Here is a 26,395-nt window from a genome sequence, read left to right as displayed (position 1 = left end):
ATCAAAATATTTTGATAGCTCAATAAAAGGTCTATTTAATTTTTATACACCCCCGCAATTTTAGATTATAATACGCGGTTATTTTAGTTACAGGGTGTTCATAAACCTTCACCTCCTTAAAAATAACCCTACTCTTTTAGATTCGCAAATTTACAGGGTCTAAACTAAACGTAGTAACTTGGCATTAAGTAAGTAAACACATTTTTTGAAGAAATCGAAATTTTTGTTAGTGATTACTTATGCAAATATTATTGGATTTTTCTTATAAGACGTATGTGTTCGAGGATGACAACAACAATAAAAGCGAAGCTCTGAAATGGAAAGACACGAACATTAACACTTGTAGAGTGTCAGAACTGAATAAGCAGAATATTAATGTATAAGACAAAACAAAATTGTAAGTAAATAAGTTGCAAAACAGCTTAAAAACATGATACTGATTTTGGTCATACTTACATTTTTAGGACTTGAATATAGATATCCTTTGCTTATAACATTGTATTTTGTTGTAATAGAAATCAATATACCAAAAAAATGAGATGAATCGGAGAATTCTAACTTACAAAATCTTTGTCAAAAAAGCAAAAAATCTGGATGTTTTAAATGGACGTACGTACAGACTTTCTAGTAACGATTATAGAGTTGCTGCGCTTTCTAATTCGTACCTTACTGTTATAGGAATCATCATGTAAAGTTTAAAATCTATAGGACAATTCCAACCTATTTAAATTAACGAAAAGAGTTACGGACGTACGGACAGACTCTAATTACAGAAAAGCTTCGCTTTTAAAAAGGCAAAAATATGGATTCACGTGATATATATATCACATTTTTGTATTAAAAATCTAGAACTAACTTTGTTCTACCTACATTAGGTGCGCTGCCACATTACAAACGAATAACATTTTCGGTATAAGAGAGAAAGAACACTTTGTCATTGTGTGATGGATTATCTTTTTATCTACAGTTTTGTCTGCTTACTTTCATTGTACAACAAATGGCTATGAATTTCCTTAATTTGAGGTTTTTTTTGTTGTAAATAAATCAAAAATATTTTTTTTATTAGAAGAGTTTTCCCTAATTCCCAATCAATCAAATTGTTCTCATAGGATAACTGAAATTGGTCAGTAATGGCATGATTTATTTTTTATTAAAGATTTTCAATGTCCTGGTAACTTTTTTAAAGATTCTGTTATGGATATTACAATTGAAAATAAACTTTTTGCAACTTTTCTAGGCGTTTAATTTTTTTGCTTATTTAATCCCTTTTACAAAATAATATTACTATTTTTTGTAACTAGTCAAAACTGGTAGCCTAATATTTTTATCATGATCCATAAGACATGTAAACAAAAATAATTAACGCTAAACAAAGTGTTTGTGCATGATCCTAACTGGCTTATCATAGACTGAATACTACAGGGTGTATAAAAAACAATGAGTTTATGATTGCTATAAACTGACGTATCACTACAGGGAGTCTAAAAACAAAATGTTTATGCATGATCCTAACTTGCTTATCATAGACTAAACACTGCAGTGTGTCTTAAAAGAAAGTATTTTGCACGAACCCAACTGGCTTATCATACAGGGTGTCTAAAAAGAAAGTATTTATGCATGATCCTAACTGGCTTATCATTGTCTAAACACTACAAGGTGTCTTAAAACATAGTGTTAATGATTGCTTTAAACTGGTTTGTCATAGGGATCTTGTAAATTACATTATATAGGCTACGTGTAGAATACACCCTGTATATGTAAATTTTATGGGCTACTTGGCAGTTATCAATAAATTTTGTGGTCACCCTGTAAATATTAACAAATATGGGCTACTTAGCACAGTCATCAATATTTAGTGGACACCCTGTTTATGCGAACAGTTATTAGACACTCTGTATAGTGTATATGTAAATATATATGGGCTACTTGGCACAGTTATCAATTACGTGTATGTATAAGATCCAGGTGCAATATTTTTGCACATGCATACATTTACACTATGTCCTGAAAGCTTAAAAATTTTGCAAAATAAGTCAATAAGTATTTTCTTATGATTTTTTTATTGTACTCTTTTTGAACCCCTAAAATCGAACTTTTGATGATAAAAAACTGACATATATGGAAATAAATGTCCAAATTTGTCTAAAATTGTCTTCCTAAACCAAAGTGTCGTGTTGCGATGATTTATAATTTATATCAAGGATCAAAAGGGATAAGACAATGGCCGGTAAATTGATGTACCCAATGATAATACATAAAAGTACCCAACAATTACTGGATGAAACGTTTAGACACTTAACTTTATGTACCAACCAATCATAATTCAATAAAAGTCCCTAAAATTTTAGCCATTGAATAAAATAACGTTATTTTAAAACTTTAGGGACTAGTGTAATAAACTGCCCAATGTCCCTTTCCTCCCTGATAATTTATATACATGGGATGAGAAATAATAACATTTAAATCAGGAATGCTGGGATAGGAAAATATCAAGATATATGACTGTAAAATTTATATTATGGAAATTTGGTAAATACAGGGTTCTATTACATATTTCTGAGTACACATTGAGCAGATTTTCTGAAAAGAACTAATCTTTGAATATTAATATTTTGTTGATTCTATGATATAAAGAAGTAAAGTTTTTTTGTCTGAAGCTAAAGATGTCGGATAATACTTTTAAGAGAACTTTATAAATGTCTTAGAGTGGTTTGAGGCTATATTCCTTACCTCTACTCCCAACCCTTGAGACTATGAGCGAAACAACTTGTTTAGAAAATAAATACCTATTATGTTTTAATATTCTCAAATTAATGTTTACTATTTCCCGATGTCCCTGTGTGTGTGTGTGTGTGTGTGTGAATCTGTGTGCATCATTAAAAAACAGGGATAACCATATCCATCAAATAAAATATGTGTTTTGCAATCATATTTGTTAAATCGAAGTGGGAAATAGAATAGCTACTCAATATTTATATTTTCATGTTAATATATTTTAGAAATGATATACCTACGTACAGAAGGACACAATGTGTTAAAGAGAAGCTCCGCTGCCGAAAATAATCATGTTTTCGTGTTTGTTTAGTTCACCATGTAGGTTGATACATATATGCAACAGTCAAACAGACTGAGAACTAGATTTTTTCTTTTTTGAACGTAGCAGCGCGGCGAGAACATATTTTTTACTTTGCTTAAAATTATTTTGATTTTGATGTAATAATGCAGTGAAAATGGACACAACCAAATTAGCGAGCAAGGAAGAAATGAGGGAACAATTACAGACTAACCGACCAACCAGCTTTTAATTTTCATCTTAAGGATATTTAATGTATATTCAATGTATATTCTAGATAACATCTTTGTAAAGGCAAAACCAATGTTATTTTCATGGAAACTTCAACATGGGTTTTAAGGTGAATCCTTCATCATAAAAGTTTATAACATATCCCTCCCTCCCACTCCTCTCCTTAATCAATTTGTACAATTATCAAAAGCTTATTTTAAGAACAATTACCTATGGTAGGTTTTAGTAATAAATCACTCATTCTTTCATTTTTTTATCCTTCAATATACAAGTAGGTTAAAGTTAAAATAACTTTCTATGACGAAAAAGCTTACACTAGTTGCTGCGTGTAACATTTAAGGGTGGGATAAAGATGGGACACTTTCTAAATACGGGCTGTTGCTAAACATGGGAGTAACCAAGAAGTAGCCATGACCTTGTTTTTAAATTCAAAATAAACGATTGTTTTTGTTTAAGCTTCTTTGAAAATTGAATTTTCAACGTACAGAACAGTGCCGTTCAGTTTTAAAATGACTAGAAGAAAGTATGCTTCAAAACTGCGTTTTAAAAGAATGATTTTTAAAACCTACAGACGAAGTAGTTTCTAGAGTAGCTAAGGTGTAACCAAGGATACTAAATATAGGACAAGACAAAAGATAGCACCTTAACAAATATGCCTGCTTACATCAAGGTGTTTGAACTGAAGAGTCAAGAAATTATGCATAGCAATATTTATAGTAATTTATTCAAATTTATCCCTAAAAATCTATCTAGGACCATACGTAAGTTTCTCTGAAAATTGTGAAAATTGGTAGTCAATAATTTAAGATTATTATTTAACCTTAACAATAAACTGAAGAGAATGGTTACAACACAATGGCTTTTTTGTACAGACTTTCTTTGATCATTTTGCCAATCAACCAATCCTTTTATTGCCTAACCTTTTTCTAAATATCCTTAAACTATTAAAATGTCACGCGCAGGACATAGCAGATGGTATAGTAATAACTTCAGCTGTAGTCTTGGGTTAATTTCTAACCTTTAATAAAACAATGCCTGATTTTGTACATGAAGCCTAAGCACCATTTTTGTGTCATATTAACATCTCTTATCATGATCGATTGGACTTAATTTTACCTAAACTTTTTAGGGATGTCAGGATAGATTAATTGTCTAAATAATAATGTAAAAAGATTGATAAATTTTCCGGAAAGATTTTGGAAGGCCATTTGTAGGGGATGGTCTATTGCCCAACCTCCTCAAAAACTATATTTAACCCCCCATTCCTTATGCGGATTTTATGCAAGCATTATAAAATATTTCCTAATTCTTTTCATATGTCTTCATCCCTTCAAATAAAACTCTATCCAACCTTCATACCAAAAGTTCTTGAAAAAAACTTCTTGGGAGGCGTTTTTGGCCTTGGTGGTCTTTTTTACATTGATTTTCAAGGTTCATGTTTTTTTATAATTTTTATGAATTTTGCTTCTGTTTTGAATGTGTCTGGTTAATTTGTCTGTAATGCTTTTATAAGTTTAACTTGCATGTTGAATTATGTAGTTATGAATTTTACTAGGACTTCTTATTTTTATGGATCTTACACCAGATTTTTATACCTATAATACAAAGTAGAATGATTTCTGTCTGTCTGTCCGGCTGTCCTTTAAAATCTCTGTAACCACTGAACCTATCGGATTCTACTCTTCAGGGAATATACCTACTGTTCCTGTGGTGGTTTTAGGCTATCTTCTTTTGGATGGGTCACCCCCAACCCCCCCCCCCCCAAAAAAAAAAAAAAAAATCCCCCCCCCCCCAATTTTTTTTTAAAAAATAATTTTTACTAATTTTTACGAATTCGCAATTATAATAGTTCTCTAATAAAGGGAAACACACAGTCGGCTATAATAACGATTCACCCTTCCACCTTCTTTACTCAATCTCAAATTTCCTACTGGATGAACGAACTGAAAAATAAATAAGTTCCCTGATATTAAGCAAAATTGACGACAATTTTTTCCCTGTCATAATATCCACGTATATTCTACATCCATTGGACAGCTCTATTGTAGTTGCTCTTCTAACAAGGTGAAATATACAGACATGCTTATAAATAATGGATCATCTAATTACTAGTCAGATGTGGAGTGGGTATTGGCTTTACTAAAGGATACACATTTGTCTCAAGGATATACAGAAGCTTTGGAATTTAGATTAAAGCATTCTGTTGGAGATTTCGCTTACCATTTTTACTCTTTTTATTGAAGATCTTGTTATACATATCAATATTTTATTTTTTTAGATGCTGGTAGATAAGACAAAAGGAAATCAAAAAGAAACAAAATTGTTGCCATTTCTAATCATATTTTTTTGAGAAAAAAATGAGGATGAATTCTAAGAATGTTGTCTTCCTTGTTAAAACAATATATACGCAACAAGATGACATTAATTCAATTATTTACATGGACAAAGGATATAAATATAAAAAGAAAAATTGGTAAATAAAGACTCAAATAAAGCAGTGTATGATTTTTAACAGAATATAGGTTTGAGGTCAGCCATTGATTATAGCATTTAAATACTACTTGTTTCACTTTTCTATAGTTAATACATCCTTGTTCCTGATTTATAATTCTGTAAAATAGATATAGATGGATATATTATGACGGGGAAAATTTTAACGTCAATTTGTGTTGCTACTAAGGTAGTCAACTATTGGTCAGTTCATTCCTCCAGAAGGAGGTGAGGTGATGGGGTAAAGAGAGTGGATTCTTTATATTAGCTAGCTGAAAGTATCATATTATCAGTGCATTCTACAATCTGTCACACTATCCATGTGTTATATATCCATATACTGGAATATTAAATCCATGTGTTATATATCCATATACTGGAATATTAAATCCATGTGTTATATATCCATATACTGGAATATTAAATCCATGTGTTATATATCCATATACTGGAATATTAAATGGTCTAAAGTTTGATTTATCTATTAACCCACGGAAATGGGGTCACCATGTTCAACTTTTGTCTTTTTTAATCTCATAAAAAACCGCTAAAATTATTTTTAAAAAGATAGCAAAAAATGTCTAGATATACGGGATATTTATATAATTATTAATGATATAAAATACAGTTAGCAGCTGATATTTTAATGTTAAATTATATGACATTTTATATTTTTTAATGCAAAAATGTTACGTTTATAAAACACCTACTTTTATTTCATACAGTATGGCTATTTGTTAATATTTTTGGTAATATATTAACACCAATCTTTTCAATATTGTTCTTCCTTATATACATTGTACATATGACAAATATTGTACATTGATTGTACACATAGTGTACAAAATTGTTCACATAATGTCCATCCATTATTGCATAACTTTGTTTCGAAATCTTAAACCGTCAAATACTCTGTTGGAAGCATTTCTGATCAAACGTTTACGAGATAAATTGTTTCGTTTATACAGACAGACATACGAACGGAAAGGCATTATAGCACTTTATATAAAAAGCATCCTACAAAGAAACCTAATCTTTTTGACCCCTAAAACAAAAATACAAAAAGGCATACTTAATCTAATTCAAATTTAAGCTTTGGGGATGAGCGTTTTTTTAAAGCACAAAAACAAATGGAAAGAATACGTTCGTGATATCCTTTTTCAACCAAGGGTGTTCCCGCGTTTTTGTAAATATTTAGAAATTGCTTAGAATTGTTATTGAAATTAAGACTTTCTGTAAATAAATATAGTTCTATTATATTTATTTATCGCGTTGTATTATAGACAGCTTTCCGCGGCTAACAAAACTGCTTTTAATCTTATGACTTTTGTTTTAATATTCCTGGAAAATTGTCTGAAATACGATGCTATACATGATTTTCAGTATGGCTGAGAACTGGTTCAATCCAGCGGATAGTAACCGGTTTCAATGCAACACTGGAAAGTATTTTTTAATGAATATTAGTAACACATAATAAAGTTTTCCATTAAAATTCATTTGATTACTGCTCGAATAAGTATAAATATATTCAAATATTATAAAACACCTTACCAAATGCTACTCTATCGATTATTTTATTTGATTGAAATTATACATATCATAAGTTATCTCATCAAATGATCGAAAGAGCCATAATTTGTAGCATAACAAAAACACTATTCCCCATCTACATTTTGGAAGTGTGTAGTCTTCGATTCCATTATTCATAAAGGCAACACGAACATACAAGGACAATTTCAATACAAAAATAGCGCAGTATAAAATTATAAAAAGTGTTTGAAAGATACAGAGGATTGTATATTCAATTATTCAAAAAGGCAACACGAATAACAATTAGGTATAGTTTCTAAGAAGATTTTTTTAGGACAAATCCACTTTTAAATAAAGGTGGTAGTGTTATCCTCTTAAAAATTATTCAAAATAATGTTTTTTTTTCAGAACCACGTGCCCGGTCCCTGGAACTGAACGACGAATATCCTAATAAATCTGGGCACGACTCAGCCGCTGAACCTGAGCCAGAATCCGCCAGCGAGCCGGAACCGGAGGCCGAAAGCGAGCCGGAACCCGAATCAGAACCGGAGAGCGAACCCGAAAATTCTGCGGACGAAGACTTTGAGTTGATTGCGGATGGTGACGCGGCTAGCCCCCGCGCTGCGGCCCGAACCCAACTGCGCCAGGGACGGCGGGTTGAGAAAAGTGTGGGACCACAGCCATATGTGAAAACGAGCCTTGACATTGGAATTAGCTACGTCAAGACCAGCGTGTCCGCGTCATACAGGAAACGTAGAGAGACTGACGAAAAGGTTTGTTTATATTTAAGCAACGCAGTATAGTCTCGAATCCGGTTTCTTTCCGAAGGATAGAACCGGTTCGGGGTTATACTAAAAAAACAAGTATCGGGGCAACATAAACCTTTGTTTTTTTCTCAAGAAATAACACTAAAACGTATTTTATTTGTATATTTGCAGTTGCATTTCTTTAATGTCTTTTCTGGCTATAACACAAGATTAAAATATTGTTGTTTTGGGATAAAGAAATAAGTACGTTGTTCCTTTTATATGGTAATTGGATTTTTCAAATCTGTCCGTTATTAAGATGGTTAAGTATTGAAAAGAAAAAAATTCCTGTATGACTTTCCAAAAAAGAATTTATGGGACTCGTAAAGAAAGCAAATAAAGTATTAATATTTTCCAGTGTTAAGCACTTTTTTTGTCAAGTCATTTGGATAGTTTTAGCTTTTTTGTATCACACCTTGATTACAAGATTTATACAAAACTCCCGCCTAAGTTGTTGGCCTTCTTTCTATCTTTCTTAAAAGAATATTTTACCAATTACTTTATTCCTGACTGCTCATAAACTTAGTCATATAGGAAATAGGCCTAGAACCTTCCAAGAAAAAAAATACAAAAAAAAACATCAGTATATTTAAAGTATGTATTAAGTTGAATGTCTAAAGATTTCAACCACTAGTTGTAATCTACAGAAGGGGAAATTTTGTATATTATCATTGGGGATGTACATCAATTTACCGGCCATTGTCTTATCCCATTAGATCCCTGCATCCGAAGACATAAAAACGTCTAGTTAAATTGTTTTCGAGATCTTTTCCGGCATCTAGCCTATAGATATAATTTTGTAGGTAAAAATACATCTATGGTTCCTTTAAATCTTAAGAAAAATATTAAAGCCACTACGCATACTAACCCGTAAACACACACACACATGTCAATAAAGGATGTCATTAGTTTTGGGGTTGGGTAATTCGTTGTGGTTATACCACATATTATATTTCTTAAATTCAATGGAGATTTTTATGATGCTTTTTAACATTTATATTTGTGTGTTTCTTTTTCTAAGGGGCCTTTTTAAAGAAAGGGCGGTGGTAGTCTCCACAAAATTAGTTTTAAACCTTTCCTATCTTGGATCTATGAGCATCATTGTAAAGAAGAACCATATCGGTTCAGCGGTTAGCAAGATTCTGCAATACACACACAGAATGACAAACCTTAGGTTTTGAAATATATATTTGGCCTGTACAAAGATGGTAGTTTGATAAAGTAGTCTTGGGCTGAGATAGATCAATAGATTTTGAAAGACAGAATGACAGACATCCGGTTACTTTTAAACGAGGATTTAAGAAATACAATTTTTATGTAATAATATATTATTATTCAGGACGGGCTTGTGGCGGGACAGAGAGAGGAGAAACAGTTTGCCATTCCTCTCTTTGACGAGGATGAGAAACCTGAGGAGAATGTTGCTGTGGATAATAATGGCGAGGAGAAAGATTCTGATAATGCAACCCCTGAGTCAGAGCCGGAAGGTAAGCAGTTCTATTTCGAGGATTTACATAAAAACAAACCAAAAATGGAGGTTTTCCTTATTGACGGGTTAAAGTTAGGAAAATAAATATGTTTATCATAATTGGGAGAAGTTCTATAAGAAGATTTTATTATTGATTAGTTTTTAGACCCTAATATTTTTCATTGAATCTTTGTCTCTGTTTTAATAAATAACTATGACACACTGAATGAAAGAAAATGTTAAAAAGTTCAAAATCTTATTTGTTAGAATTTATATAAGAATGTTAAAAGATCAAGAATTTATCTGTCAATAAGAGATTTAACAAAATAGATTATAAATCAAAGAAATTTGCCTAACATCTTATGTCCCGATATTCTCATAAATAAATTAACAGTTGATTTGTATTTTTGTCAATAAGATTTATATTATTTTTTTCTTTGATAATTTACAAGAGATTTTAATCAAAGAATTAAAAACAGAAGGGTATGTTTTTAGGGGACATTATTTCTTTATCAGAGCTCTATTTTTATGTCTATTTCGCCAAGGCTTTTTTAACACCTGTAGCTTCCTTCCCAGTTTTTAGATATATCTCCTCATAATACTGGTTGAGAGAGGGGGGGGGTTTACGCCCCATTCGCCCCTGGCAAGCAACTGTCAATCCTCATTGAATGGGGTATAAGATTTGTAAATTGGATTTAGACATTTCCAAATTCCTCTTATCAATGTATCAATTTTTCTGGATAAAAAACAAGGTTAATAATATCCAAAATGAGAAAACAATATTACAATTTTCATCTTTAACTTTAGTTAGAAATCGTTCTACTAAACTTGACAGTTCAAAAATGTATAGGTAGTTAAACTTTTTGTTGTAAATTACATTCACTCCCCCCCCCCCTTTTCTGCTTTTGAATTTTTTACACGGAGCCCTAGAAAAATTAGTATTAACATTATTGGATGTTTTCATATTAGGCATGTGGCTGCGATTTTTTAAACCCTTGGGTCTAACATCAATGTTTTTGTTAGTAGTAGAAACATTACCTTATCTTAATAGAGTGATAGTAAGTTAGTATAATAAATTGTATGTGTGAAATTCTGCTTTTGGTAACTCATATTCATAGGAGGATTGAACTATTAGGGTATAGACTAAATTTTAACTGTCCGCTTTTCAAATTAATATCGTTTTTAGTCTTATGTTAATTTATAAAACTTTGAGGTTATTATTGACAATTAATAAGTATTAAATCTCGCCTTCTTTCACATATCAATTTAATATCAATCATTTCGAAATTTTGTTAATGTTAAATATTACTTTTAATTCAAGAATATGTTTGGTTTAATTCAAGAATATGTTTGGTCAAAGTAAACAAAAGTATTTTACATCCTAAGCATCTTGAAGAATTTAACCTTTAAATATTTCAAATATTTTGGCTGCAGTTAAAATTTATTTTGTTATTTACAAAAATAATATTTATATGTCATGGAATTGTCTTCTTAACAAGAAAAGATTACGCAATGTTTTCTATAACAATATTTAGCATAAATTAATCTTTACATCCCATTAATGACCGAGCGATAGATAGAGATCTATCGATTGGAAAAGGTTCAAACCTGATGGTTCCCACAGGTTAAATGTGAAATTAAATGCTCATGCCAAAGTTTTTTTTATGTAAATTTCAAGTGTCCTATGAATGTTAATTTAGACAATCACTTTAATAAATTACATATCTTCCCAAATATACAATGAAAGGGAACCCTTAGCTTGATAGAACAAGTTAAAATACCTTTTTATTATATCTTTCCTTAAGATTTGAACATATAATCATATATTAAAAGGATTACACTCATTTTTTTATGCACACTATGGTCTAAAACTGTATGAAAATTATTCATTTACACATGAAAAAAATATTGGTTTGTTTGTTCGTATTGCAGCTTATGAACAATAATTTAACATTTGTATTAATTTAACATTTGTAAGTAATATTGACTTGAAATAATATCTTTTTTCACCAAGAGACCAATGTGTTGTTAGCAGACTGACCCCTTTTTAAACTAGATGTTTCATTTTGACCTTCAAATCTTACACACATACACACACAAACTCATATTTATATAGGGGCGTTTTTGCAAAAAAAAAAATCACAACTTTAAACCAAATATTTGAGATATTTTTGGACAGAAAGCCTTCTACTTCTACTCAAGCATAAAAGACAAATAAATTGTTTGTTTCTTTTATTTTAGAATACTTGAACAACATTGAAAAAATGTCATTTAAAATTGGCGGAATAGTTTAATGAAAAATAGGCTGATATATAATATATCTCTTATTGAACCATACCATGTTTTAAAGATATTACAAATAGTGCATAAAATTTTGCATAAGAATGGCAACACTATTTTGATTGCGAATCTGAATGTACATTGTACATATAATGTATATCAGGTTTTTAAAGGCGTTGTGTTAGGCTTATGAGCGGGGACATGGATTAGCAAAATTAAACGCATCTAAAAACAACAACAAATTCCATGAGGCGACGATTATTGTAGAGATAAAGGACACATGGAAACTTGGATCAAAAACTTCTTTTATTGCATTTTAAATTCTAGGTTCACTATGAGTAGTGTCCAAACTTTTGTACTTATATTTTTAATCTATTGAATGTATAATGTTGTTTATTATTATTGGGGGAGTAGATTTATTCAACGTCCATTGTCTTATCCCTAATAATCCCTGATTGAAACCATTTGTAATGCTCAATACCTTTCTGTGATGGGTGAATATGCATAAATTTTGCGCATGTTCATGTGTGCCGCTCGGTGCAAGCTTAATTTTAAGCACAACGCGCATTCCTTTCCTCAAGCTATTTTTCCGCACCATTTATAAGAATGTCGTTTTTTAGCTGCATATTTGTTAAAGATACTTTATTTGTTTGTTGTTCTTTAATTAAAGTAATAGAATAGAGGGGGCATGAGCCATTTGTAACACTTTCTCAATTTTGTATTTGGTCTTTGAAATCGGCAAAGTGTCTGAAATATTAACATAGTTTTAAATAGTTTTAGGAGCTATTGATCCATCTTAACCAAATAAATAGGAAAAGTATATTAATATAAAGTGTAATATTCAAATACCTACTATTTGGTATGGTATAAATGGAAAAAGAAATCATAAATCTCATATCTTTAAATAATAGTCGAAGGTATAAAGACTATAGAAGGAATAGTTATTTCTCGCATCGTATTATAAACGGCTTTCCGCGGATATAGAAAGTACAATTATGAGATTAAAACTAGTTTTTTTAGCCCCGAGGTGCCGAAGGCACTGGCTAAAAAAACTGGTTTTAATCTTTTGATTGTACATTTTTATATTCGTAGAAAGCTGGATATAATACGATGCTAGACATAGTTTTTTCGTATGGATAAGAACCGGTTCCTATCCACCGGATTCGAATGAATACGAGAAAGAGATATCTTAGGGTTTGAAAAAATGGGAAAATGACGGCTTATGTGGAAGGAAGGGTCATGCACGAGTTAAATTAAACTTGCAATCATGTGAAAATATTTTTGCTATTTAGTTAAAATAAAATGAAACATCAAGACTAATTTGAATAAAAATATTAGAAGCTACAAATATTGCTTTTTTTCACATATCACCTTTTCTTTATTTGAAATACTTGCGAATTTTAGCATTTTTATCTGAACACCAATTTTAATGGTTATAATACATAGATCAAGATTAAAAACATCAAATTTTTTGCTATTAACCCCTCCCGGCCCTCAATAAATCAGCCAAGAGAGGGCACTTTCCCATGAATGTTAAATGGGGGTTAATATTCCCACCACCTTTCTTTGATTTGATTAACAAAAATTATGATCTAATCATGATATGTAGTAATTTTAATGTTATATTTTACAATTGGTAAAAACTTTTTTTGCAAAGAGCAGTTTTTTCCGAACAAGATAGCCTAAAACTTCTTGATCAATGGATGTAGAATATACGTGGATATGAAAAGTGAAAAATTTCCATCAATTTAGGTTGCTATTTCCCCTGTTATTTATTTATTGGTCAATTCGTTTATCCAGTAGGAAGGGGTCGGGATAGGGTAAAGGGAGAAGAAGGGGTGAACATGAAGATTAAGTAGTAATAAATCCATTCATTGATTATTAGTTTCTGAAAAATTTTATATTCCAGCAGTATACTATTACTAAATATTACTCCAATAGAATTTTACCAATAAAAAAATAAAATTCTATTAATGTAATCCCTTATTATCGTTTTCTCAATTTCTAAAGAGAATTTTCTTTTTAATATCATACAAACTTATAATAATGTTGCATGCTGTCCCTGAAACGAAAACAATTTATTTCATTCAGTGTTTCATCTGTTTTTGCCCTTCACTATGGGAAATTCATGATACAAAGGTCTGACACTCTTAATCAAGTTCTGGTAAGTTGATTGAAGATAGTCATATTGGTTCCATATTATAAAAGGGGTAATACAACAAGCAGTTATAAAAAATGCTATGGCCTAATTTTTTACTAATTTTTTTTATTATTTTTGATCTGAAATTACCCATTCTTGTCTTTATTCTTCATTTTTATTTTTTTTATGGCAGGACAATTAAGAACCCAGTATAATTTCATACATTTGATCATTGGTTAATGGAAAGTTTTTAGTCTTCTTGGCAGTTTTTGATTTTTATAAACATCATTGGGGTCAACCCTTATTCTTAGGAAACAGATTGTTCAACTATAATAACAAAAAAAAATTTATAATTTTTTAATATGGATTTTATAATTTTACCTATTTAGTGTCTATTCAAAATTAGTATGAGATTATTATAAGTATCGCTTCTGTAAAAAAAAATATATTAATATGTACAATTATGGGTGTAAAAATGATAATCTAACACAAAATAGGTTTCATTTTTGTATAGTAGAGATAGATAATTGGAATTTATAAAGCATGAAGCAACATTAATTCAAATTATTAAACTATTTATTCTATTAGAGAATTATAGAGTAGCTCCAAACTTACAGACAAGAAAAAATCCTCCATACATTTATAATCAATTATTTAACACTGTAGACTCAACCTAGGGGTGTCAATAGAGAAATAGGTGGCCAGATACTTCATATGGATTAATAATAGGGATAGGTTAACAGCATATGAGTCAATCTTTTTCTTAATTTTAAAGTTATATTTAAATATTGATTTTGAAGTTGTAAAAAGAAACTAGTTTACCCCCATCAAACTAAACAAATAAATTCCTGGGGCTTGAAAACCTAATATTACCTCCCAAAAAATTTGAAATAAAAATTTAAATTTAAATAATGTAAGGATTGTATTAGCGGTTTCGCCCCTAACATCTAGGCACTTTGTATTATTTTATAATAAAGGAAGGGTGCAGAATAATTGCGTAAACGATTTTAAGACTCAAACAAAAATAGCCTGAAAATACAACGTGGCTTATGTGAATCTTCTCTAAAATGATCATTTCAATTTGTTATTGGTTTGTGAGATCTAAACGGACAAACAAAAACCTTACTACTTTATATAATAGTATTGGAATTATGTCATTATAAATTAAATAACATTATCAAAGCAGAACATTTACAGATGTCATTTTTAATTAAACTAAAAAATTATCAGCAGTAAATTGGTTACAAACGGTAGGGTCTTTTGTGATTGTAGTTTCCTTTATTGTTAAATTGAGTATTAATCCCCCTTCCTTCTTTTAAAAAAAGTTGCTATATTAATAAAACTTATTTTTTCTTGTGAAATCTTCACTTTTCTAGTAAGAATTGGCTTGTTTTGAAGGTATATATGCTTTTTTTGCCACAGCAATCATTGTTGGGATAAAAAGTATTGTTTAACAAAAGTGTTTTTCTAGTTTTTTTAGTTTTATTGCTATATACGTCACATAGTTTTTTAAGGCCAACGTAACACAAATGGAAGTTACCATAATTTTTTTTGAGTTTAATCTTAATTTTAGACACTTCTGTTATAATCTGATACAAGTAACAAAAAAAATATAAGAGGCATGCAATAAGAAAATAAAAGCGAACAAAGAATCTCGACCCATCGCGAAAAAAGAAAAAAAGTGCTCAATAGAATCTTATTCAGGAGAATATTTACTAAAATAAATATTTACCTGCCCATTTTATTTCTTCTTCAGAGAACCTATCACTGTCCAAGTGGACAATCTCAGTTGGGGATCATTGCCATTTATATCAATTAGGAGATGTCCAATTTAATCTAAAGAGGATGTGTAACTTTAAGCAACTTAGCCTCTAGATGCATTTCTTTTGTATGTACGATGTCGCTAAATCAAGACATTCCCAAAATGAACAACTCAAGCAAATCAGCCCTTTCCAAGATATTTAACAAAAAATAGTTCAAAAGTATATTTTTTCTAATGGTATTAATTACTCAGCAAGTGTATAATATTGTTGTACAAATTGCAACAACAAACTATATCGTGTTAAATATTTTTATGTAAGGGAAAAGAGGGCTTTACACCAATCACCCCCAACCCCCTCCCACCCCACCATCATACACACATTCATTCACATATGATGTTTTTTGCAATAGGAACTTCATATTTAGATACTTATTTTTAGTTAAAATGAGGGTTTTCCCAATGTCCCACAAGTATTCATTTCCTAATAATTTTGATTTTTGTTAGCAAAAAAGAGGGTTCTTTACATGTGTGATAACATTAACAGCATTATACTGCTCAACATTATGCTTATTTTTTATATACGGGTGACAGTTTAGGAAATGATTGATTCTCTATGAGATATCCTAATATGAAGTTTTAGATTGGGACCAATAATGCATTTTGGCATATTCCTTAAAGTCAACGTTATATGATGATCTATCTAAAAGGTCTTAAGAAGAAGGCTAACAAATTAAGACAATTATTTAGATCTACTTTAAACCCTCATATAGTTGCCTTTTCGTTATCTTAAGGTTAGATCTGAAATGACTTAGTTCGCAGTAGGGAATTAGCATCGTGTACTACTGAGGCGTTTTTTAAAGGCTTGAGGCAGTTGTTCTATTTTCTATAGTAGTTGGTTAAGTATTTAAGTCAAAATTAAGAGGAAGCCAATCAAATATGAAAAAAGAATCATTAAAAATCTTTCTCTAATTAGGATCTAAGAAGAAGTTTATTTTGAGAAAGAGAGATAGAAAAATATATATGCTCAGCTTCTAATGTTTATATATTAGGCATTAATGGCTTGCTTTAAACATTTTAAGTCCCACAAAGTAAATTATTGAGTAGATATGCTTTTATAAAAGATATTAAAAATTATTTAAAATATTACAAAACAATACATTTGTCAATATTACATACTTTTGTGTGATAATATTTCATGTTTAAAAAATTAATATTGAAAAATTCATAATAATTCACACTCGTATACAACTTTAATAGTGCAGCTACTCTATAGACTATAGCCATCGTGAGCTTGTTCAAAAATTGTAATTTCTAAAATTATGGGATTTACTGATAATATCTACAAAATATATAAAGCATTTTCCTTTTAATTACTGTATAATACCCTGCTGTTTATTTTTTCTGCAGTTGTTCACTTGTAAGTTTTGCTTTACTTATGAAGAAAGTTATACCTGTTGATATATAAACAAGGATGATAATATCAAAAAAATTATTTTAGACATCACAAAGTAATTAAATGAATATTTTTTTTATGGTCAAAAATATTTGGATAAAATTCCTTTAGCTTAAATATATAAAATCACTTAAATACCAAGGACATCAATGGCAGAATAAAAGATAGTTATAGATCTGTTTTAATCCACTTGAAATTTTTAATTTAATTTTTTGGTTCTCTTCATTTAATATTAGCTTTAAATTAAGGTTTAAATACTAAATGATTTAATACAGTTAAAATTTTAGTTTACATGTTCCTTTTTTTCTTTAATAGGCTACCAAACATTCTTTATCTCCTACCCTTCTGTAATTGATTTTTAAACATTTTTCTACCAAAAACTAGAAATATAAAAATCAATGACAGATAATTATATTTTTTCTAAATCCTTAAGTACATCACTTTTTCTATCTCGAAAAGGGTTATTAAAGAATTAGGTGGATACATAAAGAAACAACCAAGAAATATGTGAAAGATGGAATGTATGATTCCATATTAGGATAACCATGCATGAACAGGGGTTTAACAAATATTCATCCAAACATTTCAACTAAAAATATATACACATTTAAGGAATCTATTCGAATTTTATCATGTAATATTTGTGTAGTAGTTCTCGTTTTTTCATTTTTTTCAATATTTTTCTTATTAAGAATGATATTTTTATTTAATAAAATCGCAGAAATAGTAAGTTCAACGTAAAGTAGAAAGCTATCGTAACAGATTTTCCAGTAAAGCTTCGAAATTGATAAATAACGGGTGAATTAGAACCAGTTCTCAGCCATACTGAAAAATCATGTTTAGCATCGTATTACAGAAATTTTCCACGAATATTAATATAAAAAGCATAAATCTATGTCAGTTTTGTTAGACCCGGTCTTCGGCCCCTTGGGTTTAACATAACTGGTTTTAATCTTATGATTTTTCATTTACATATCCGCAAAAACTGTCTATATTACGAAGCGATAAATAACTATCGAATGTTTATTTATGTTAGTCTTTTATTTTAAGAAGAATAATCATAGAACATTAAAATGAATATGAGAAAAAAAATTCTGCTGTAAATTTAGCTTCAGTTGTTTTGAATAAACTGTAAACCAACAGAATAATAGGCGGGAAACAAAAGTGACCTTTTATGTAAGTATAATATTTTCATAGATACGGGGTTAGGTAATTTTTACACAAATTTATCTTCTTGCTCTTCAATTCATATATCTACTAGTTGCTTTGCCCCTAGCCTCTAAGGGGGGGGGGTCGGGAAATTGAGGAAAATAACGTAACATCCCCCCCCCCCCCCAAGACATCCATAAAGCTTCACTGAAGAGTTCAACTCATTCAAAGAATTGACTTCCGAGATCTTAAGCTTCAGACAAAATAAACCTTACTACTTAAAATTACAGGATTGAATATTCAAAAAGGTACTTATTTTATAGTAAATCTATTGATTTTAGTTACATTTTTAAAATTCTGTAATGTAGGTAATTGTTATCAACAAAAGTAATAAAATTCTTGGTGGCCAAAAAATGGATGCAAAGTATTTTTTTCCAAGTTAAGATATCCCTACTTCATATTTTTGGTATCCCCTATCCTTGTATATATGCCCACTACGGAAATAATTTTGTTAAACATGTGCGCTAACCCTCACTGTTAAATAAACGCTCTGAATTTGGAGTCTTTAAAAGAAAGTAAAGTAGTAAGACATTTTTCTAAAGCTATAATTTGGTTGTGCGTTTCAGGGCATCTTCATATACGTCGTGTGATGGCTTTAAGCTATTTTTCATCCACATTTCATTAGCTTTTTTTAAAATTACGCAAAATATTACGCAGTACGCACTTACATCCCCGCATATAAAATTGAATGCGTCACCATTGAATAGATTTTGCGTAACCTGCATTCTGAACAATCTAACGCATAAAACAAGTACATTTTTAGCCATAAGAGATCGTACCATAGGAAAAAAACGCATGCCCATAAGCAAACGAGAAAACTAACATAAAAAATGTTGTTTACTTGTTAAGAGCACATTTTTTGGATCTTTTAGAATTTAATATAAATTGTCCTACTGGCTTACTATAGATTTCAATTTTTTTTGCCTGATAATTACGTCAACATTAGCAACGACATAACCAAGTATTTGTCTTTAATTTTTTAAAATACTTACTTTTTTTTCATATTCAAATCCGCTTCCATTTGTTAACTTATATTTTTGAAAAACTCATAACTAAGTTTTTATGCTTGAAATCGGATTGCGTCTGAAATGAAGTTATAGAGTAGCTTTGCAACTGTAAATCTGCATAAAATAGTGTAAAATATGCGTTTATAAAATGTATAAAACTGTTTTACAACACTATTTTACCATTTATGCTAGATCTTGTAATCTTTTTGACCTAAAATCATAAAATTGAGCTGTATACATATTGTTATATGCAGGAAGACAATTTTTATCGAAGGAAAGGGATAGATTTTCTTTGATTTTTATTATTTACTATATACATAATTTGTGTCATGAAAAGGACTAACAACGATGCATAGACGATGAATTACCTAGGGCTCTCAGTTATGATAAACAAAATAATCCTATATTTCAATTCTAATCATTGATAAAAAAAAGTTATTCAACGAATGACAAAAGCGAGTTTAAACGGTCTATTATTTTACTCCTTGTACAAAAAAATTACAAGTAAAACATTAATTAAACATTCATGAAATTTATTTATAATTACATCATAAATGCTAGTAGGTTATTTACAATTATAGAAACCATTTGTATATACTGACATGACCTAGTTTAAGAGTAGCTGTACCTCCAGAATGAAGTGGAGTTAATAATCACAAGCATGAATTCAAGTTCTCTGCCCATTTAATTGATCATTAATACAAATAATTTATTCATAGGCTGCTAACGAGTTAGTTTGTATTGGGCCATGGGCGTCGCCCCTAGCATAAAAAAAATTAATTAAATAAAAATACATTTGTTTTGAAAATGATTACAAAACTCCGCATAATGTTCTAATGTTCTCAAGCATTACAGAATTATAATCCATTTCAATCTCTTAAATTATTTTCGATTTTTGAAAACAGTGATTTGCCAAAAATGTTCTAAAATTGGAACTTGCTAACTAAGAGAATGGATCATATTTGTAACTTTTAACAAACAAGGTCATTCTTGTTCATTTCTGTGACAATGTTACTCTAAATGTAAGATTTACTCTAACAACAAGGTTAACCTTTGACCTTAGAAATGTAAACCTAATACTTTAAGCATTTTAGTACTAATTTTAAAAACTTATTCATCTTGGTTGCAAAATTTTAATAAGCTTCTTACCTCCGGGGATTTTTTTTTAGTAGGTATATGATGTGTATGTTCAATTACGCTATTTTAAAATCATGTAAGCAGATTTAATAAAATTTAGATATTTACTAGTATAAATTCAGAGGGTACAAAAGCATTTCCTGTAAAACGTTTGCCTTCCAAGTCTAGCTTAAAATAAAAATATTTTCACTATATCAAAACGTAATTTACTCTTCTGTAGAGTCACTTAAAAGTAATTTTAAGTGACGAAAGATTAATTTGATGTCGAGAGTTTTAATTGAATTAATCTGACTAAAGCCTATTCTTGTATAATAGTTTTAATAGACTTAGTTCAATAATTGAACTAGTAGGCAACTATATTTTAAAAAAGTACTTTGAAGATTTTTCCGCTAAGTGAAATAGGTATTTTGCTTAAGTATTCATTTCTATCCTGCAAATTACAGTTTTTAATTTTATTTTGACACAAACTGAAAATTAAAACATCCCGCCCTTCTATTTTTAAAAAAGTTTGAGAGGTTTTAATATGCTGTCTGTTTATCCAACTAGAAATAATGTAATAGAATTTTCTTATTTCTTAATTTTATGGATAAAGAAAGCATAGGCTTAGTTTTATTGTGCCTTATTCCCCATCCACCTTTCATGAATGTGGCTACTTTCTATTTAAAATTTTGACTAATGATTATTTAGTAACCTGCTGACTTTAGAAATAAAGATTCTACAAGGAACCAAGTTGAATTAATAGGTTTCAGGGGTAAATTGTTCTGATTTTAGTTTTGTACATAAGATACAATTAAGTAATAGGATGTATGTTTGTCTTTTGCGTGTCTGGCCATTTTTTTATTTGATTTTCATTTTTCAAGAAATAACTCTATTCGTTCTATGAGGTTTGTATGTCAAAACTAACTTACTTAAATATGCCTTGATTCTCCAAAACACAAGTTTGTGGGAGGGGGGATTGTTTGGTCAAGCTATTAAAAGGCAGGTTTTCAATTAGTCCGTGGGTGAGAAGAAAGGAGAAGAAAAAATGTGAAAGTCATACATACAACATACATGTAACAAAAAACTAATATTTTGAGTGTGGCTCAACATATGTAAACAAGAATGACAATGTTTAAAATAATCATCGACCAATTAAAATGGATTGATGTAATTCAATATTTTTCTAGTTTTGATATTGGATATCGAATATATGTGGATATCATGACAGGGGAATGATAATCGTCATTTTAGGTTGCTAAAACTGGACATTACTTATTGGTCAGTTCTTTCGTCTACGAGGGGAGGGGGTAAAGGGCGTGGATGTGGAAGATGATTGTTGTTTTAGCCAGCTACAAGTTTCACTTTATTATAGTATATATTACTGGTTTAAGATTCAATTAATAATTAATCCATTGTTACGGCTTAAGCTTCTTTAAAAAAAAAAAAATCATGCATTAAATGATTCAAATTCCACAAAATATATATCTTTATATCAAAAATATTTGAATGTAAAGATGTGCCTTTAAAGCATGTATCATTAGTTGAAGAGAAGTATTGCTATTATTGGTGTTTTATGTTAGCTTTCCAAACCATTTAGCTTTTACCATATTGTATTTACAGCTATTAGTTAGAATACCCCAAGAAAAAGCTGGCTTTTATTAACGGCATATTTGTGTTATATCAGGATATGTAAAAATTTAAAAATAAACAATCTACTTTTCTTTTAGAAAAACCAATTGGTATTTTATTGTGGGTAAATATAAAATTTTTTATTCTAATTTAAATTTTTTTAATTCTCAAGGAGGGAGGGGACATTTTGTTGTAATTTACACTAGAACCCAAGTTATCTTATTCTTTGGTTTTAAAAAATCTGAATCCTTTATTGAACATTCATTGGTTGGTTTAAAACTAGTAGTGTTTAAACTTTTCTACGGATAATTTCACATAGTTATAGAATAGTTGCATCAACTGCAGATTCAATAAATTGATTTAGTAGATTTTTTAAATTTTACTTATGCAATTATCTCTGGTGATGGTATAGGTGTTAAAACTTTTTATTGGGCATATGAATATGTTTTTAGAAAGGTAGTTTGTAACAGGGTGTGGGAGGGGGACATGGATTAACAGAGTTAATACAATTAGATTGATAAAAAAGGGTTTACGGGTATTGTATTTCCTTGTATATGAATTAAGCGAATATTTTGTAAATCAACAAAAATGATCGTTATATCCTGGCAATTCTATTAATGTAATTCTATTATATAAATATATAATAATATTGATGTACATATCTAAATGTTTCGAATAAAATACTTTCACTTACAACTTCTATTAGTAGGGAATACAAACTAGGGTATTATGGATCTCTAATTATCTCCATTATAGACAGATGATTTCACTTTAAAGATTCAAGCATTCTTAGGCTTGGCTAGTTTAGGCGTAATGTGCTACAAAATAACAAATTGTTAGTTAGAATTAGAATATATGGTAAAATTCAATTCTAGATAAAATGCAATACTACCACTAAAAATTTTATCAGAAGAAAGATTAATTTATGGATCGGTGTTTAATAAAAGAAATAAATTTGATGCTTCGAATTATTTAAATCCTGTAATGTTAGTTTGTTTTGTAAGCCCACTAATATGATTATGCCGCTAGAGTTGCAGGCCAAGCTTTCTAAAATGGTCAGTTATTATGGGTATTATAGTATCGTAGCTACTCCATAGTTTTGTTACTTGGTATGTACTTTTCCCCAGAATTGTTTTTAAATATTTCAGTGTGTATTTAACATTTTCTTAACCAGTGTCTATTTTCATTGAAAATATTATTAGCTTGCTATTGCTTTGCTAATCATAAATAAAATAATTTATGATTTTAAATTTCATCTTGTATCTATCAATTTTTTTTTGATCATTTCTTTAAATGATCAATTCTATGAATATTTTACAATACAGATTTGAAATTTGAAAGTTTTATGTAAAAATTAAAATTCTTTTAAATACAGCAGTTCTTAGCCGCACTGAAAAAAAACTAAGGATATCTTAAACAAAACTGTATAAAAATTTTAAAATTAATCAGTTTTTATTTTTTTTATTTTACTATCCGCGGAAAACTTTCCTATTAATAACATTTAATCGCCATTATCATATCACATCTTGTTTAAAACCATATGCTGTAAATATGTTAGTCATGTATATATTTAAATACATAACTAGAGATATATTAACTTAGTACATACTTAATATTAAGTGTTTCTACAAAATACCTGAACTTAATTTGATACTTTTAGTTAATGTGGTTAAAAGGGGGGGGGCGAAAGTGACACTTTTTGAAACCAAAACTAAAAGTCAAAGGAACTCAACTAAAAAAAGTGTTACAGGTCTGACATTTTGCATGGCAGTTGCTTTATAGGGGTACAATATGGAACTGTGAAAAAACGGCGGCGCAACCGCCGAAAACCGCCGAGTAAAGGCAACAAAAATTACGGCGGGAAACGGCGGTTTTCGGCGGTTGCGCCGCCGTTTCTTCACAGTTCCATATTGTACCCCTATAAAGCAACTGCCATGCAAAATCTCAGACCTGTAACCCTTTTTTTAGTTCAGTTCCTTTGTTGACTCTTAGTTTTGGTTTCAAAAAGTGTCACTTTCGCCCCCCCCCTTTTAACATGCAGTGTATTATATCTCTTTCTACATTAACTTTTTGTAAATGGGGGAGGTAGGTTGTGCAAAAATTCCGTAAGGTGTGTGTTTTAAGGCTTAAAAACAGTAGTAGAACGATAAAATTTATATTAACTTTTAAAAAAAGTTAGAGTTCTTTTGAATAATTAATAAACATATAATAATAGTGAATATTATCGTTCTACTACAGTTTTTAAGCCTTAAAACTCACACCTTTACGGAATTTTAGCACAACCTACCTCCCCCTTTGTAAAAGGCCCTTACACATTATTATTTAACTATTACAAAAGCCTCATGTGCCCAAAATTGTAAAAAAAAAATAATACTTCTTTAAAGTTGAAAGCAAAAAATATTCATTCGATTAGACTTAAGCCCATTTGGTTAGTCTAAGCATTTTCCTAGATCTTATTATTGCTGAAATGTATACACACCTGTTTAAATAAATACTTGTTAAACAAGATTTCTCTTTCACTTTAGCCTGACAAGTCATCGATATGCATTCAAAATAACATTAAAACTATAAATATAAACTGGGATTATTATTTGGATTGTACAATGGAGATTAATCTTTACCCCAATTTTACCCTCCGTGTTAGAATTGTAAATTTAAAAAAAATATTTTCATTAATAGTCAGGTTTCCCTCTTATCGAATATGGACAACAATCAAAGTTTGTGGAAAATTCATGCTTAGGTTATTTGTTAAGTTATGTTAGAATTATTTAAGGTTAGGATAATGCCCGTAAGGATATGGTTATCGCTCCCGCAGGGTTGTAGCCACCCAGTTTTTTTTTTACTGTTTTGGTAGTCTATTTTTAGGTATAAGTTACTCCTGGGTATAATGAAAGCGTCAAACACTCATCAAACCTTTTAATTTTTTGTTGTTAATTTACTAAAATTTAAACCTCCTATTTCTTGTGTGCTTTATAAACTTAAAATGTTTATAAATACTAAGGTTGAATGAACAATGATACATATTCAAATATCTTTTTCTTTAATTTTGTTTACTTCATTCTTTGTCAGTCCTGTTATAAATAAACACATGTAAAGAGGAGAAAGGAAAATGTTTGAATATGGGTGAGAGTAAAAAATATTTACCAGGGATAGGGAAAGTTTGTTTTATCTTTTCCACCATTTTTATTTGTAAAAAGGACCTCAAAAACAATAGTCTTCACACTTCTAAAATTTGGCATACCTTAGCTTATTTCCATTTAATTTTCATATTTTTGGCTAAAACTATAATATAATTTTTAAACAGTCTATTGTAGATGTCTATAACAAAAGTAGTAAGATGTGTATGTGTGTTTGTCTCAAAAAAATTTGCGAAATAGAAAATATGGATATGGCTAGTAATTATGTTATTTATGTATCTTAGCCAAGGGGGGGGGGGGGGGAAGTTCTGACACTTTTGCGTAAACAGTGATTATAGGCTTTGTCTTTGGAGATAATGGATAGGTTATTTGGCAAAAAAGTTTCCTTTTGGGATGTAGTTTTCCTATTTTAAAAAAAATTTTGGATTCGGCCTCCAGGTTCTGGTACTCCAGGCCTCCAGGTGGATTCTGGACAGGTAAAAATTGAAAATTCAAGATAGAACAAAACTTATTTAACAAAAGTTTGTACTTTATGGATGGTATGAACTAATTTGAAGAAATTTTTGAAATCGGGCTCCAGGTTCTGGTACTGCAGGCCTCCGGGTGGATCCTGGACAGGTAAAAATAGAAAATTTTTAATTTTAAAGTTAGAACAAAACTTATTTAACAAAAGTGGCTTCTTTATAGATGGTAATAACTAATCTGAAGAAAAATTTGAAATCGGGCTCCAGGTTCAGATGCTGCAGGCCTCCAGGTGGATCCTGGACATGTAAAAATTAAAAATTTTTACTTTAAAAGTTAGAACAAAACTTATTTAACAAAAGTGGCTTCTTTATGAATGGTATGAACTAATTTGAAGAAAATTTTGAAATCAGGCTCCAGGTTCAGGTGCTGCAGGCCTCCAAGTGGATCCTGGACAGGTAAAAATTGAAAATTTTTAATTTAAAAGTTAGAACAAAACTTATTTAACAAAAGTGGCTTCTTTATGGATGGTATGAACTAATTTGAAGAAAATTTTGAGATCGGGCTTCAGGTTCAGGTACTGCAGGCCTCCAGGTAGATCC

General features: G+C 29.9%; 1 protein-coding gene across 1 annotated transcript in view; it reads left to right on the top strand.

Annotated features, from left to right (window-relative positions):
• Positions 1-26,395, top strand: part of LOC145315102 (uncharacterized) — a 134,598-nt gene that overhangs the window by 84,712 nt on the left and 23,491 nt on the right. Inside the window, exons 8-9 of the mRNA XM_080155148.1 lie at positions 7,733-8,097; positions 9,470-9,617. Of these exons, the coding sequence (XP_080011274.1) occupies positions 7,733-8,097; positions 9,470-9,617 (513 nt within the window). The remainder of the gene's footprint in view (positions 1-7,732; positions 8,098-9,469; positions 9,618-26,395) is intronic.

Source organism: Acartia tonsa, chromosome 1 (assembly GCF_053477335.1).
Source record: "Acartia tonsa isolate MP-2025a chromosome 1, ASM5347733v1, whole genome shotgun sequence".
NCBI lineage: Eukaryota > Metazoa > Arthropoda > Copepoda > Calanoida > Acartiidae > Acartia > Acartia tonsa.
Note: the sequence above shows the minus strand (reverse complement) of the source record. Positions and strands in the feature narration are given on the sequence as shown.